General features: G+C 37.5%; 2 protein-coding genes across 4 annotated transcripts; one reads left to right on the top strand and one right to left on the bottom strand.

Moving 5' to 3' along the window:
- Positions 1-498: 498 nt before the first annotated feature.
- LOC108212683 (kinase-interacting protein 1-like) lies at positions 499-4,117 on the bottom strand. Its single transcript, XM_064090120.1, has 2 exons — positions 1,637-4,117; positions 499-1,590 (listed from the first exon to the last, which is right to left on the bottom strand). The coding sequence occupies exons 1-2, from the start codon at positions 4,115-4,117 to the stop codon at positions 499-501; spliced, it is 3,573 nt and encodes a 1,190-aa protein (XP_063946190.1).
- A 3,611-nt stretch (positions 4,118-7,728) lies between these two features.
- Positions 7,729-13,345, top strand: LOC108211276 (KH domain-containing protein HEN4). 3 transcript variants are annotated; one of them, XR_010290065.1, is made up of 7 exons: positions 7,729-8,486; positions 9,016-9,327; positions 9,447-9,719; positions 10,192-10,446; positions 10,589-10,671; positions 12,374-12,531; positions 12,939-12,979. XR_010290065.1 is itself a non-coding variant. In XM_017382832.2 (7 exons), exons 1-7 carry the CDS (start codon positions 8,025-8,027, stop codon positions 13,071-13,073), a joined length of 1,683 nt encoding a protein of 560 aa, XP_017238321.1. In that variant the 5' UTR covers positions 7,734-8,024; the 3' UTR covers positions 13,074-13,345. The 3 variants fall into 3 exon arrangements, 2 of the variants coding, with proteins under 2 accessions (XP_017238321.1, XP_017238322.1); XM_017382832.2 differs by having other exon boundaries at positions 7,734-8,486; positions 12,369-12,531; positions 12,939-13,345; XM_017382833.2 differs by having other exon boundaries at positions 7,740-8,486; positions 12,423-12,531; positions 12,939-13,345.
- The last annotated feature ends 634 nt before the right edge of the window (positions 13,346-13,979 follow it).

Here is a 13,979-nt window from a genome sequence, read left to right as displayed (position 1 = left end):
TGAAATATTTTGGCATGAGATATACAGAACCATTTTAAATTATAAAAAATTACAGAATCTCTGGTATTGCTAGTTAAAATTTTAATTTTCTATAAAAAATACAATATATTTTCGTATAATATAATTTCAATAAATCATTTAGTGTCGAAATTCGAATAGAGGAGATTAAATCATCAGTTCTCTCATAAATTTGACTGTACTTTGTCATTTGATCTTTTCAAGAAAATAATTCCGGTACTTGACCTGAGTTTTGAAATTAAAAATTATAATTTGTTCTTAAAAATCTTACTACTATAAAATACCAACAAACACAAAAATGATAAAGTAATATTTTGTGGTCATATTTAATGTGTCTCCATGATGATGAGTGACAGAAGCAGAAAGAAGAACACCCAACCAAATAGCTCAAAATCTGCATCAAGTTGTTTTACTAAAAGAATTCATGTAATGTGAGAAATAATTTGACATAGAAGCCTATGCATGATGGTAAAATTATGGTTATTTGGTGGAGCGACTGTAATGCCTGTAGGAAAAAATAGAATGTTTATGCTTCCTCGCTTTAATTCCAAAAAGAAATGAACGCAAGGGTATCTTAGAAATGCTGTAACTCCTCGAAGATGATGTTGATGATGATGGTTTTCTTTCTGTAAGTTTGAACTCTGCATTTATCTTCACCAGGGTCTTCTCGATTTCGATCTTCAGAGCCGTTATGTGATCGATACCTGCTAGCAACTCCTCATTCACCTTGTTATTCTCTTGTTTCATGTTGAGAATCTCTCCGTGGAACTTTGCAGCCTGATGACTACTGAAGGTTATCTCGTCGCTCTCAACGCCTTCCTTCAAGCCATTTGTTATGGCTTCTTGAATTTCACATATAGACGTAATTCTGTGCTGCACTTCCTCTTTTAGCAATTCACTTTGTTCTAACCACACTCCAACTTCAGTCTTTTTCTCACTCAGGTGCTTGTATATGGCACGAATCTCGGCTTTAAGGTCTGCTGAAATCGATCCTTGTGATTTCCCGTCTTGCCTCAATTCATTTTTCTTCTTGGCTTGCACTATCTCATCCTGTAAATCATGGACCTCTGTTTTGAATTTCTCTACTTGATGGAATGAATTGCTGAATCTTAACCAGAATTCCAGGTTTTCTTCCAGTACTGCATCGATCTGGCCCCTCAGCTTTTCCTCGATTGGTGAAAGAGTCTTAGGCTGATTGATTAACAACTTGATTTCTTCTTTGTCTTCCTCTGTTGGATGCATTCCAAAACTTTCATCCTCTGTCGAGTCCTTAGCTCCAGGAATGTCACAAGAGTCTTGTTTTAGAAGGTTGAGTTTGTGACGAAGAAATTGAATCTCTTGGTCCTTTTTCAGAAGAGCACTTTTGGTATTCCTTAACTGCAACATTGTTTCAAACAGAGTTTCGTTTTTCTTCTCCTCGTCACTCAGCTTCTTCTTCACTTCTTTATAGTTCCTGAGAATTGCTACATATTCCGCCAATAAAATCCTTTCTTTGTCTTCCACTCCGTGCAAGAGCATCTGCTGCCAGTTCAGCTCATCTTCAAACTTCTCTATCAGAACGGACACGTCTCCCTGGTATATTTGGTAAGTCTTCATCATTGTCCTCTTGTTCAGATACCCGGATCGCTTGTGATTTTACATCAACTTCAGTACCTTCGGCATTCAGATTTACATCCAGCAATACACTGATACTTGTTTTAGGTATATGTTCTCTTTTTTCTGTTCCTGAGTTATCGGAATTTAGTACAGTATTACCATTATCCTTTTCGTTTTGTAGTGTGGCCACTTCTTTTCCGCCACTTAAATTGTTGGAATTTCTTGATGATGCATTCAAATTCTCGTCAATTTTATCAGATTTTTCTTCATCTCGTGGAGGGTTGGATTTCAGTTTATTGTCACCACCACCTCCTTCTCCTTTATCTTGTTCTATCAATGCTTCACCACCTTTTCCTTTATCTAGTTTTACTGATGTTTCACCACCACTTTCTCCTTTATCTTGTTCTACCAGTGCTTTACCATCATGTTCTCCTTTATCTAGTTCTACCAATACTTCAATACCACCTTTTCCTTTATTTTGTTCTATCAATGCTTCACCTCCACCTTCTCCGTTGTCTTGTTCTATCAATGCTTCACCGCCGCCTTCCCTATTGTCTTGTTCTATCAATGCTTCACCGCCACCTTCTCCCTTGTTTTGTTCTATCAATGCTTCACCACCACCTTTTCCCTTGTCTTGTTCTATCAATGCTTCACCACCACCTTTTTCTATATCTTGTTCTACTAGTGTTTCACCACCACTTTCTCCTTTATCTTGTTCTACTAGTAATTTAGCATCAGGTTCTCCTTTATCTAGTTCTACCAATACTTCAACACCACCTTTTCCTTTATTTTGTTCTATCAATGCTTCACCACCACCTTCTCCCTTGTCCCGTTCAAGTAATGCTTGACCACCACCTTCTCCTTTGTCTTGTTCAATCAATGCTTTACCACCACCTTCTCCCTTGTCTTGTTCTATCAATGCTTGACCACCACCTTCTTTCTTGTCTTGTTCTATCAATGCTTCACCACCATCTTTGCCCTTGTCTTGTTCTATCAATGCTTGACCACCACCTTCTTCCTTGTCTTGTTTTATCAATGCTGTACCACCACCTTCTCCTTTGCCTTGTTCTAGCAATGCTTTACCACCACCTTTTCCTTTGTCATGTTCTAGCAATGCTTCATCACCACTTTTTCCTTTGTCTTGTTCTATCAATGCTTTTTCTGGTCTTTTTTCTATTAAGCCATGCTCTTCTTCTTCTAGCAAATCCGTCTCCTCCAACTCTTCATCTGGTTCAACACTCGGAAGTTTCTCTGATAGATCATTAAGACTTGAATGAGCTTCAGCAAATTGATCTTTGATGTCATTGTTTTGAGTTGTGATATTCATGTATATATTCTGAACTAAATACAGTTTTTCCTCCAATTCCTTTACCCTGCTTTGCAATTCATGTGTTTCCATCAGACCACCTTTGTTTTCTTCCAATCTTCGGATTTGTGATTGAAGGTCATCAGCTTCTGTTCTTAATCTTTCAATCAAAACATTCTGTGATAAAACTGCACTTTCCAGGCTGATTACTAAATTCACAAGATCGTCAATCTTATCTGCTAGTTCAGACACCGTTAGAGGCCCACCAGAACCTTCTTTATGTTCTTTGATCTTCTCACGTAGTGCCTCCAGTTTCTTTCTTTCCGGGCCAATCATCTCTTGTTTTAGGCTTTGAAACTCTTCTGCTCCATGATTAGAATTTTGATCTACTCTTTGAACATTATCTGTCTGATCAGGTAAGAGCTCGTATTTGATTGACTCAAGTCTTTGACAAACATCCTCTATTTTTTTGTTCTCTACTTCTGCTTTTTCAGCGGAATTCTCTTGCTTATTTTGCAGGTCAGCCAATGTCTCCTTGCATGACTTAATGGCTGCTTCTGCCATCAAAGTCCGAGCATCATTGTCATCAATCATCGTGCTGACACCAAACTCATCTTGCAACCTGCTAACCTTATCTTGTTTCTCCATGATATCATTCTCAAGTGCAAAAAACTTGGATATCCCACTTTCATATGAGCTCTTTACATACTCCTTCATTGTTTGCAATGAAAGAATATCTTTTTGAAGCTTGTCGATCTCCTCAACTGCTTCGGCTTTGCTCAAACCAGATTTAGGTTTAATCCTCCTTGGAGGGATAGATGACTTCTTTGGTTCCAGTTTCTTTGTGGCGGCGTGCATCATACCCTTCATAGGCCGAGCAGGAGCTTTTGGGACTTTTGATGGATCCGCGGCTGGCCCTGAGCTAAACTTTGGATGCTTGGAAGCCAAAAAGTCGTCGTCGTCATCCATTGCAAACTGTATTTGTTCTGGCAAGCAGGTAGCAATTGTGGTATTGGCCTTTTGCAAGTCTGTTGATAAGCTGTCGTATCTTTCAGCCATAGCACGAAAACAACGAAAAGCTTCTTCAATGAAGTTTATCAGCTCTGGTCTGTTTTTATAGTACATTTCAGCCCTCTTGGCGAAGGAATCTCCATCTTCTGAGACGAGTGACAATGCAAATTCCACCTTGTCTTCCATGTCTACAATATCAAACGATGGAATCAGATCTTAACCCACATATTCCCATAAACAAAGAACTTGTTTTTAAATCTTAACAATGTTCTTAACCTCCCAATTAAACTAAAAAAAGGCTTAATTTCTTCTTAATAAGCTGCTATATACATTGAAGAAATTTGCAACATACCAGAACATATAACATTAACATTATATAATGTTCTATTGAAAATTAATCTCCATAGAGGCTGGAACATAATTATATCGATCCCGCCCCACACTCATGTTGTGTTTGGTTGGGATAAATGATTCCGGAAGGAATGGAATGAAAAATAAACTATATTATAGACAGTTGTTAAGAAATTTCACTGCTTCCTCCATTTCATTCCTTACATCATGTGCTAGATATGACACCTTCAATTTGAGATGAAATGCTCCATTCTGTCTATCCTCAATTTCTTCTCAAATCTCATCATAGCAGTTTTGCACTCCCTTAAAATTTTTCAAAACTTTCTTCCTATCTCTATTAGTTCCAAGTATTTTTACTCATTCCATTCCATTCCATTCTATTCTCCCCAACCAAACACAACATAAATCAGTTATTTCAAATTTATCAGAAACCAAAGCTTTATTCATGCATGTCGAATTTTAATGATAATGCATGCATGTAGAAACAATGCAAGAAAACAAAGGGTCACCTTGCATGCTCTGTTCTAGCCATTTAGACTGCTTAGTTCTAATGTGACTAGCCCACCACCATGAATAGGCACTGCTTGCAGCTCTCTGTAACATTTCTTCTAAACCTTTATAATCAAACCTTTAATATTGTATCTCTTGTCTAATCATATATAGTTGGGGTATATTATATATGTACCCCAGGGAAAGGATTACTATAAACTTTCTTTTAAATCATGCATGTATCATCATGTGAGGAGTTTTAATCATGTGAGGAGTTTTAATCTGGACCAGCTAAGCAGAGACATCTTTAAAATAAAAAATATGTTTAAAAGATCAGAATATGAAGTCAGTTTGTTAAGATACAAGAACAAGAAACAGCAGAGACAGGGAGGAATATATGAGTTGATGGTTGGTAGCTTCTTCCTCATGCGAATTTAACGGACGACCCCTATCACATGAGCATATCTATTGGTTTTGAGTGAATATTTTACTTTTATTCTTCAAGTCAAATCTAGCATTGACTTCCTAGTTCCTACTCATTAGTGATTTGTAGTAATCCGAAATCCGAATCACGAAGAAACAAAGATTGATCAAGTATTAGTTTGTACATTAGTTGAGTCTGATCAGCCGAGTTACAATAATATGCCATCAGTGTGATTAGTGATTTGCGGTGATACAAATCATGAATGGGGATTAAAAAAAATTGATCAACATAGTACCGTAAATGAATACTTTCTTCGTAACTTAACAATTTGTAAATGTGAGATAAAATCACTAATTTCACCCCTGTTTAAGCCCCCCGACCATTATCGAATTTTATCATATTTTTTTTTTTACAGAATTGCTACTTGTAGAATAGTTTGTGAAGTATTATCATCGATGACGACTATATTTTTAGATCATATTTGATGACGTTTTGCATCATGTATGATGATGATTATATATCATTAATGACTAGATTGTGTCATTTTGGATGACTAATGTTTATCCAATATAAAATTTTGCATAATAACTATGATAACTTACCGAATCGTTTTTTAGTTAGAATACTTTTGTTTACATCTCATCTTTAAAATTTTTATAAAGAAATTATTAATAGTATATTTTTTTCACTATTGTTGTATCTAGCAACTGTTATTTTGTTGTTTATTTTTTTTTTCTTACTCATTTTGCCTAATCAAATTAATCTCCTTTGATCAGAACTTTTTTAATCCCGATTACTAATTATATTTTATTTTTCGTTTTATACTAGTCCATCTCCATGCATGCCAGTTTCGCCGCCTGCGACCATTTCAAGCCACTTATTTCATTTGAAAGCTTGTTGATGACCACAGTCGCACGGATGTCAAGGCGCTCCTCCAACTAAAATAAGTAACCGCAACCATTTGCACCGTCAGGACATTGTAGCATTCGTCTCCCAGCGTCCGAACCGTTGTCCCGACAAACTCTCTTAGCCTGGACTTTGTCACAGTAGCATTTTTCTACAACAACGGACTCCATTAATGTTGAAATCTTTTCGAGTTGTGGATACAAGTGAGGTGTTGAGGGATTTATTTGTAGGTGAATAAATGTACACAGTCACAATAACTTTCATGTGCCAACTATTTACTCATTACTTTAAAATATTGGAACATAAAAACTTGTTATACAATATCGAGTTCATAAAGTACGACAAGAAAATGTTTATTCATTAACATGATAACAAACACAACGATACATGCACGTTGCTAGACCACAATCTAACAATTTTTTGTTGAAGAACCCTCTCCTTTCTTTTTGCCCTTAAGACGGTTAAGTTCTTCATCATGAATCTCCCTAATCTTTTCCTTTGCGAAATAATGCCCCCATATAAGGTCACTCGAGTCATCCTAGTCAGCACAACACTTGCCTAAGGCTCAAGTGGATTATCAATCCAAAACATGTAACAACACCCGTCCGGCCAGAGTTGACACTGTGATGTTATTCTTCCAGCGTTTGGCCCAGTCCCTAAGGCTTAATACCTATGAATGGTAAGCCTTTCACATTAGCATGTATTCCCATAACAAACCTCATATACTAGGCCCCCTGTATGCACATGATCACAGAATCAAGTGGCAAATAGTAGTCACATGGGTGCAGTGGACGAATCTCTACACCTCACCATTATTGCAAAAGGAAATAACACTTCGTATAGCTACAGTCCCCGAATTTCTGCAAATTGACCCATGCCAAATAATTTTCACATGGGTATACATCCACATAGCCTGAAGTAGTTCATATGCCTCCAACCAAATGGTCGCATGGGTGCAGTGGACGAATTTCTACACCTTACCATTATTGCAAGGGTAAGAAGACTTCGCATGGCTACAGTCCCCGAATCTCTTCAAGCTAACCATTATTGCAAAGCCAAGAACACTTCACACGCCTACAGTAGAAATTCAATCTATATCTACTCTTATATTTTGAAAGTATGTACATACATAGCTTCAATCCTCGACATATATGGGAAAAATATTTTCACCCAATAGAATTTGGTTGTTAAAAGAAAGGGATGACGATTACTATAGTTTGAAATACCGCGAACCGAAAGAGTATTTGTTGGTGTGTGGCGCGAGTGGACATTCCGTCGTGAAGAATCCGATCAGTTGAGAAACGATCTGATAACTCTAGGTGCAAAGCTCCCCGTCCGCGATTCATTAACTATTTATCCGGCTCATGGGTTTCAGGATAGTTGGGGTTATTATCGCCGTAAAGTTATTGAAGCCGTGGAAATAATAAGGGAAGAGAACAAAAGAATGTTGCTGCGTTGGTGTCGTTTCTACATTTATTAGTTGGCGAGAGATTCGGCAACTGCTAGCGGTAGAGAAATGTCTTTCGAAGAAAAATGTCAACTTCTTCAAAATTCACATTACAATTCCGATTACTATATTTTCGATGAAGAGACAACTAATGTGGATGATTCCGATTAATAATTATAAATTTGCTATTATTCTGATAAAGATAAGTGTTTGTAGATGCATTCTAATTATTTCATCCGAACCATTCCAGTGTTGTTTCCCTGTGTCTTTATTAACTAAAAAGGCGGGTGCATGAAAGTAGATAAAAATCAGGTTGTACACTTTTGGTTTTCCCGGTTTCCTCAAAAGTAACAACGTCCGTACTCTGCAGACATGAGTTTTGCAAGGCTTGCATGCCCACATATAGCATTACATTTACTCATATATATACACACAATCTCTACATCTAGGGTTACAGAGAGAAGCACGAAGTTATAATGGAAGATCCGTATCGCACCACCACCATTCGCCTACTCTGCAACACAAAAACCGCCGGAGGAGTCATCGGCCACTTGGGGCATTACATCAAACAGTTGGTGCGCACAACAGGAGCCAAGATCAAGCTTCAAGAACCCCATTTCAAATGCTGTGAGCGCGTGATTTCTGTCACTGGGACACTTCACCAGGACAGGAGCATCATGTTGGGTGGTGAGAAATGGAAGATGTCGCAGTTACAGGAGGCTTTGCTCAGGGTTTTTGAGAGGGTTTTGGAGATGGAAGGGAGTGAGAGGGAGATTGTGGGGTGTAGAGTGCTGGCTGGGCCTGGTCAGGTTGCTGGGGTTATTGGTGTTGCTGGGAGTGTCATTACTAAGATTGAGAAACGCTGTGGGACTAAAATTCGGATTTTTTCCACCAGTCAGCTGCAGGGCTGTGCCGATGCTGGGGATGAGTTGATTCAGGTTTGTTTTCGATTCGTGTTCTATTGTATAGTTCGACTATTTTTCGTGTTGGCACGATTGTTGAGACGAATGTCGAAGTAAGAACCAATGTATAAGTATGCCTTTTGTTTCACTTTTAGAAATGTGATGTACAAGATGTATGTACTGAGACGGTGATTATGTGTCGGTTTATTTAGTGGCTCTAAATCTTCATAGTATAAATATAAATTTTGGGAATAGGTAAATGTCTAAAGTATGTTATAACTTCGAGTAGAAATTTCTTTGGAAGCTGCAGGGCTGGTAAAGACATTTTTGCTAAAACATGAACTATAAGTGATCAATATTGGAGTGCTAAGATCAAACTAGCAAATGACCTACAGTGTTTTAGCTGTTATAGATGACAGAGTAAGTCTAAGGGCAAATATACTTACCATTGTTTTATCAAATGGTTTGGTAGTGCAGATTGAATATCGTAACTGTAGGTCAATTTAACAGAATTTTCTTTTGTTTACATGAATTATAAGTGATTAGTCTATTAGAGTTATGTCAGATAACAGGCGAAGCTGTGGCTGTCAAGCAAACACTGCTCGCGGTTTCCTGGCGTTTGCAGGAAATGAAACCCAGGGGTGTAGTTCTGAATCACATGTCGTCAGAAGAAAAGGGCAGAGTTCTTGTGTCTCAAGAATATACTTCAAAAGTGGTTACATATAGATTACTCTGTTCGCGTAAGGTGGCTGGAGGTCTAATTGGAGTGGGAGGTGGTCTAGTCAAGTGTTTAGAAGTAGAAACTGGGGCATCTATACGAATTTCAAAGCCTTTAGCCACTCCTACCGAGCGCATCGCCACTATAACTGCTCGGGAGGTATATCATTGTAGCACTGAAGTTCTAGTGCCGACTTTCAGGATGCTGCCAATGTTTTCTTTTGGTTATCTTCTCACATCCCATCTTTACTGTATTTTTTCTTATATGTCATCGTGCAGTCCCCAGAATCATTCCCTTCTGCACAAAATGCAGTCATGCGTATTTTTTCTAGATCTGTAGAGCTTGACAATGAAATGGATCCAGGGTCGAGCTTGCATACTGAGAGAGCTATAACGGCACAACTTATTGTTGATTCAAACCAAGTCAGCTTTCTATTAGATAGTGAAGGAATGATTTCTTCAGATATAAGAAACACAAATGGTGTCGAAATGCAGCTTTCTTGGGGCAGCATTGTTGAAAAAAATGCTGCTAAGAGTGATTACATATTGCAGGTTCACAACTCAACATATGATCTTTTTTGTTTTGCATCGTATCACTCTTAGAACTATTTACTATCACTCTTAGAACTATTTACTCTTAGAACTATTTACCTTACATTCCATGTATGAAGGACTGTGCCATCTATTCTGCACTATTTTCATGTGATCTGTTTATTTTATATATACTTTTATCCATGAAATATAACAAAAAATCTGCTAGCTTTTTTTTGTTTGTGAACGTTGTTGTTGCAAAGAAATTGTGTAAATTAGTTATCTTTAGTTCATATTGTTTTTTAAAAATGTCACTGGTCTAGACTCATCTTAATTACAGGGAAAATAACAGTTAGTAGTGAATATTCTTATTTTTTTAAATAAAATTTTTATTAAAAAAGTTGACTGAGAGTTTAAATGTATGGTTGTTAATGTAATTGATGTAATTGTTAAGTTACTTGTTCTTACTCTTTTAACATTTTTCCTTCAACAGATTAGCGGCCTATATGAGAATGTAAGAAATGCTCTCCTTCAAGTTACTAGTAGACTTAGGAACCTTTTCTTTTCCACTATCATCTCAAATGCAGCAGAACATGTGCAAAATTGTTGCTCTGTGGACTCTAACTTCACATCTAGTGACAGAGAGAAGGCCGTTTACTGTGGTTCTGATGACTTAATATGCTTTTCCTCTGCCGACCCTGATATGAACATAACACTGGAAATGAATCGACTTGGGTTTTTAAACGAGGTAAAGGGTCGTCAATTCACTAACAAAGTTGCAGGCATGCTACTTTGTTTCAATTTTCAACATTTGCATTCCTTTCCTATCCCAATTCCCATGTTTGTAGTAGAGGATTTCAGAATTCGTCCCTTTGTCATTTCCAATGCAGCCTGTTGAAGGTTACGAAACAAAAGACCTGACTGATACTTCTGGAGGTTTTAGAGCTACTGAGATTGACCTTGAGAAGGGAAGGTCAGTATTCTTGCAGCAAGTTACTTCTCTTTCCCCCACCCCGTCCCTTTTTCCTTGTTAGGAAAGGACTTACCAGGATCATATAGTATATTCTAGCAATTGTTGATGTTTTTATCGTTAATTATATATGTTATTTAACTTTGCTTGGTACAAAGTAAGCAAGCTAGTGTTTAATGGTTCTGAGATAGAAATCCTACCTGCAGTACCTCGCTTTCTTGTGAGATTACATAAACATGTAGTAACTAAACAAAGTTCATGACAGTAGTTGATAACTCCAATCTTCCCTTTAGTTCTCTCCTTCCTCGGAAGCTTCTTGCTCGGTAGTAGGTGGTTTAGCTGGAAGTTGGGAACCTACAAAACAATGTCGGAGGGGGGTTGTAGCCCCGTGACACCTCCCCCATGAGAATAAGACACGTGTTTAACGGAAGAAAGTAGTAAAAGAGAGGATAGGTAATTATCCCAAAAGTAGGTATGTGAAAAAAGAATAATTGGATGTGTGTAAAGTTGAGAAAAAGATCCCTAGTGTCCCAATCATTGGTCTACTTATAGACCAATGATTGGTTGCATAGGGAATTGTACCTTCATCTTGTATATCATGGAAAACTTTCACCACGTCATTTAAGACAAGCCTGCCCTATTAAAGAAATGACACACACCACTCACACTTATGCACCCTCTTGGCACATGTTGGGGGGAGCAAAGACACCGTTTACATGAGATGGGGCCTAGGGGACACTTGTCCCCCATCCATAGCCTACACCTCATGGAAGGAATGGACAAGATGAAGGTACAATTCCCTAGGCAACCAATAATTGGGACACTAGGGATCTTTTTTCTCAACTTTATATACACATCACATTATTCTTTATGCACATACCCACTTTTGGGATAATTCTTTATCCTCTCCTTTTTTACTTTCTTCCATAAAACATGTGTCTTATTCTCACGACGGAGGAGCCGCGGAGCTACGACGCCCTCCGGCATTGTTTTGTAGGTTCCCAACTTCCAGCTACACCACCTACTACCGAGTAAGATGCTTCCGAGGAAGGAGAGAACTAGCGGGAAGATTTGGAGTTATTAGTAGTCATGTGGCTTATCAGTTTCATGTTGCTGTGATTTCAGTTCAGATTTTAAAAAAGTCAAATTGAAACACTGTTTTATATCAAGTCCGGAAGAAGTCAAGTCAATTAAAACTAAGAGAAGTCTACTTGAGTGGATGAAGAACCACATATTGTGAGCTACTTAATCAATACTTGGAATCTTTATAATATTACTCCATGAGCACATTTTTAATCTATTCTGTATATATTATAATTTTTTGTCATATTTAGTGTTCATTAAAAGATAAAAGAAAGTCTGTTGCACATACAGTCAGCCTGGTTGAGTCGAAGACCTAATCAAGGGCCTCATATTTGATTTCAAATAGATGTGCTCTTCCTGTACCCAGTGGATCTTTCTTTTTGGTTACATTTTGTTTTTCACTTCTCTGTTAATAGATATCTCCTTTACTTGATTATTAACTTGTGGAAACTGGAAAGAACGTAAAATACTACAGAAAAGGAAAAACCTATTTTACATATACTACTTACCTATTTGTTATTTAATAAAGATAATCTTGATATCGGTTCTGTCATTCTGGTCACTGATATATGTATTCCGTATAAGCAACAAGTAATTGATCACCTGGATTGTTTCAGTATAGACACATACAGTTTGTATGTATACATGCCTTATGACTGTGAAGCTTGCAGTGTGGAATTCGCTGTTTCAACAAATAGCATTGAGGTGTTTGAAGTTCCTGAACAAGCACTCAACTGTATCTATGGTGAAAGGGGTAGCAACTTGTCTCGTATGAAGCAGGTAAAACTCTGTCACTTTCCCTTCACTTCAGCACAACTGATAAGGTACTAAAAAGGATAGTAATCCATAGCTTATATCAAGTAGTGTCAGACATGAAATCATCAGTTTTCGTGACTGTGTGCTGTCTTTTTGCATTTGAAAGTTGTTAGTTTTTGGTGGTAACAACTGAGACTACAGTTCATTGTTGGAAGTTAAACTAGGACATTGAATCTGAAATACCAATGGTTAAGTCCATACATAAATTACATTCTTTTCTTCCCTTTAAAGTTTAAGTTATTAGATGAATATTCTTATTGTGCAACTTCAGCTTTCTTGTTTTTATCACATTGATTGTGAATGTACAAGGTATTTACATGCTTATGTGCTAGAATGTTATATATATGGCCATCAATTATTGTTACTGTCAGATCTCTGGTGCATCAATTGTGGTTGAAGATCCTTGTGCTGGAAAAAGTTACAGAAATGTAATCATATCGGGAACACTACACAGTATCATGGTTGCTAGGAGCCTCCTTCAAGCGTTTGTCCTACCTCAACTATGAATACATACTTCTTACTTGCATCCTGAATGAGACAATCTCTGAACCTGTGCATAGGCTTTCCAGATTCAAGCTATATTGTCTTTAAGTTGTTGCTGGCGTTCTTTTGGTGGGGCAAACTTCTCTCGAACTTTTTACTACTGCAAGTTCTTAATTAGCTGAACTCATGCTGCATATCAAACTGATATGAGTTCATAATTTGGTCAAATATGAAAGAAGTGATGCCAGATCAATGTTAGTTTTGTAAAAATCAATGATCATTTTTAGTAGAGGCATCAGGTATGGTAAGATTCTACCTTTTGGTTATTGATTATCCTCACCATAGTGCTTAATGCTGCTGACTACTAGATGTGATTTATAGCGCAATACCAAAAGAAATCCCTGATACGATTAGGAGGGATTTGATCAACAAGGATTCTGTAACCATTTTGTGTGGGATGGATATTGTCCCGAAACAAAAACCTAGTACTACCTAAGCATGACTCCACCCAACTTCATCACATAGTATTCCAAATGAAGGTGTTGCTTGTAATCCGATAGAGCAACAGCTTTTGTCAGACTTGCAGATATCCAATTATACCACCACACTTGATGAAGGAAGATTGTCTATGGAAGAGTTGATCAGTCTAATAAGCTTGGCATTGTAAGTCAGTGCTGCTTAACTTTAATCCTCTGCTCATAGTATTATGGCACTAGACGTAAAACCCAGAGTGCTGCTTAAACTAGTTTTCATAAACTGGGGCTGAATTGATTAGAGTGTTACCAGTAGAAAAGTAGATGCATAGCCAACTAGAAGATCAGCATAAGACTGAACATCGTACTGACTTTCTCACACTCAGTAGGATGTTGCAAAATCAACTAAATGTATGCTGTTGCTCAATAGATAGTCTTCTTGTTGCTGTTATGATC

Source organism: Daucus carota, chromosome 3 (assembly GCF_001625215.2).
Source record: "Daucus carota subsp. sativus chromosome 3, DH1 v3.0, whole genome shotgun sequence".
In the NCBI taxonomy this organism is placed as follows: Eukaryota; Viridiplantae; Streptophyta; class Magnoliopsida; order Apiales; family Apiaceae; genus Daucus; species Daucus carota.
Note: the sequence above shows the minus strand (reverse complement) of the source record. Positions and strands in the feature narration are given on the sequence as shown.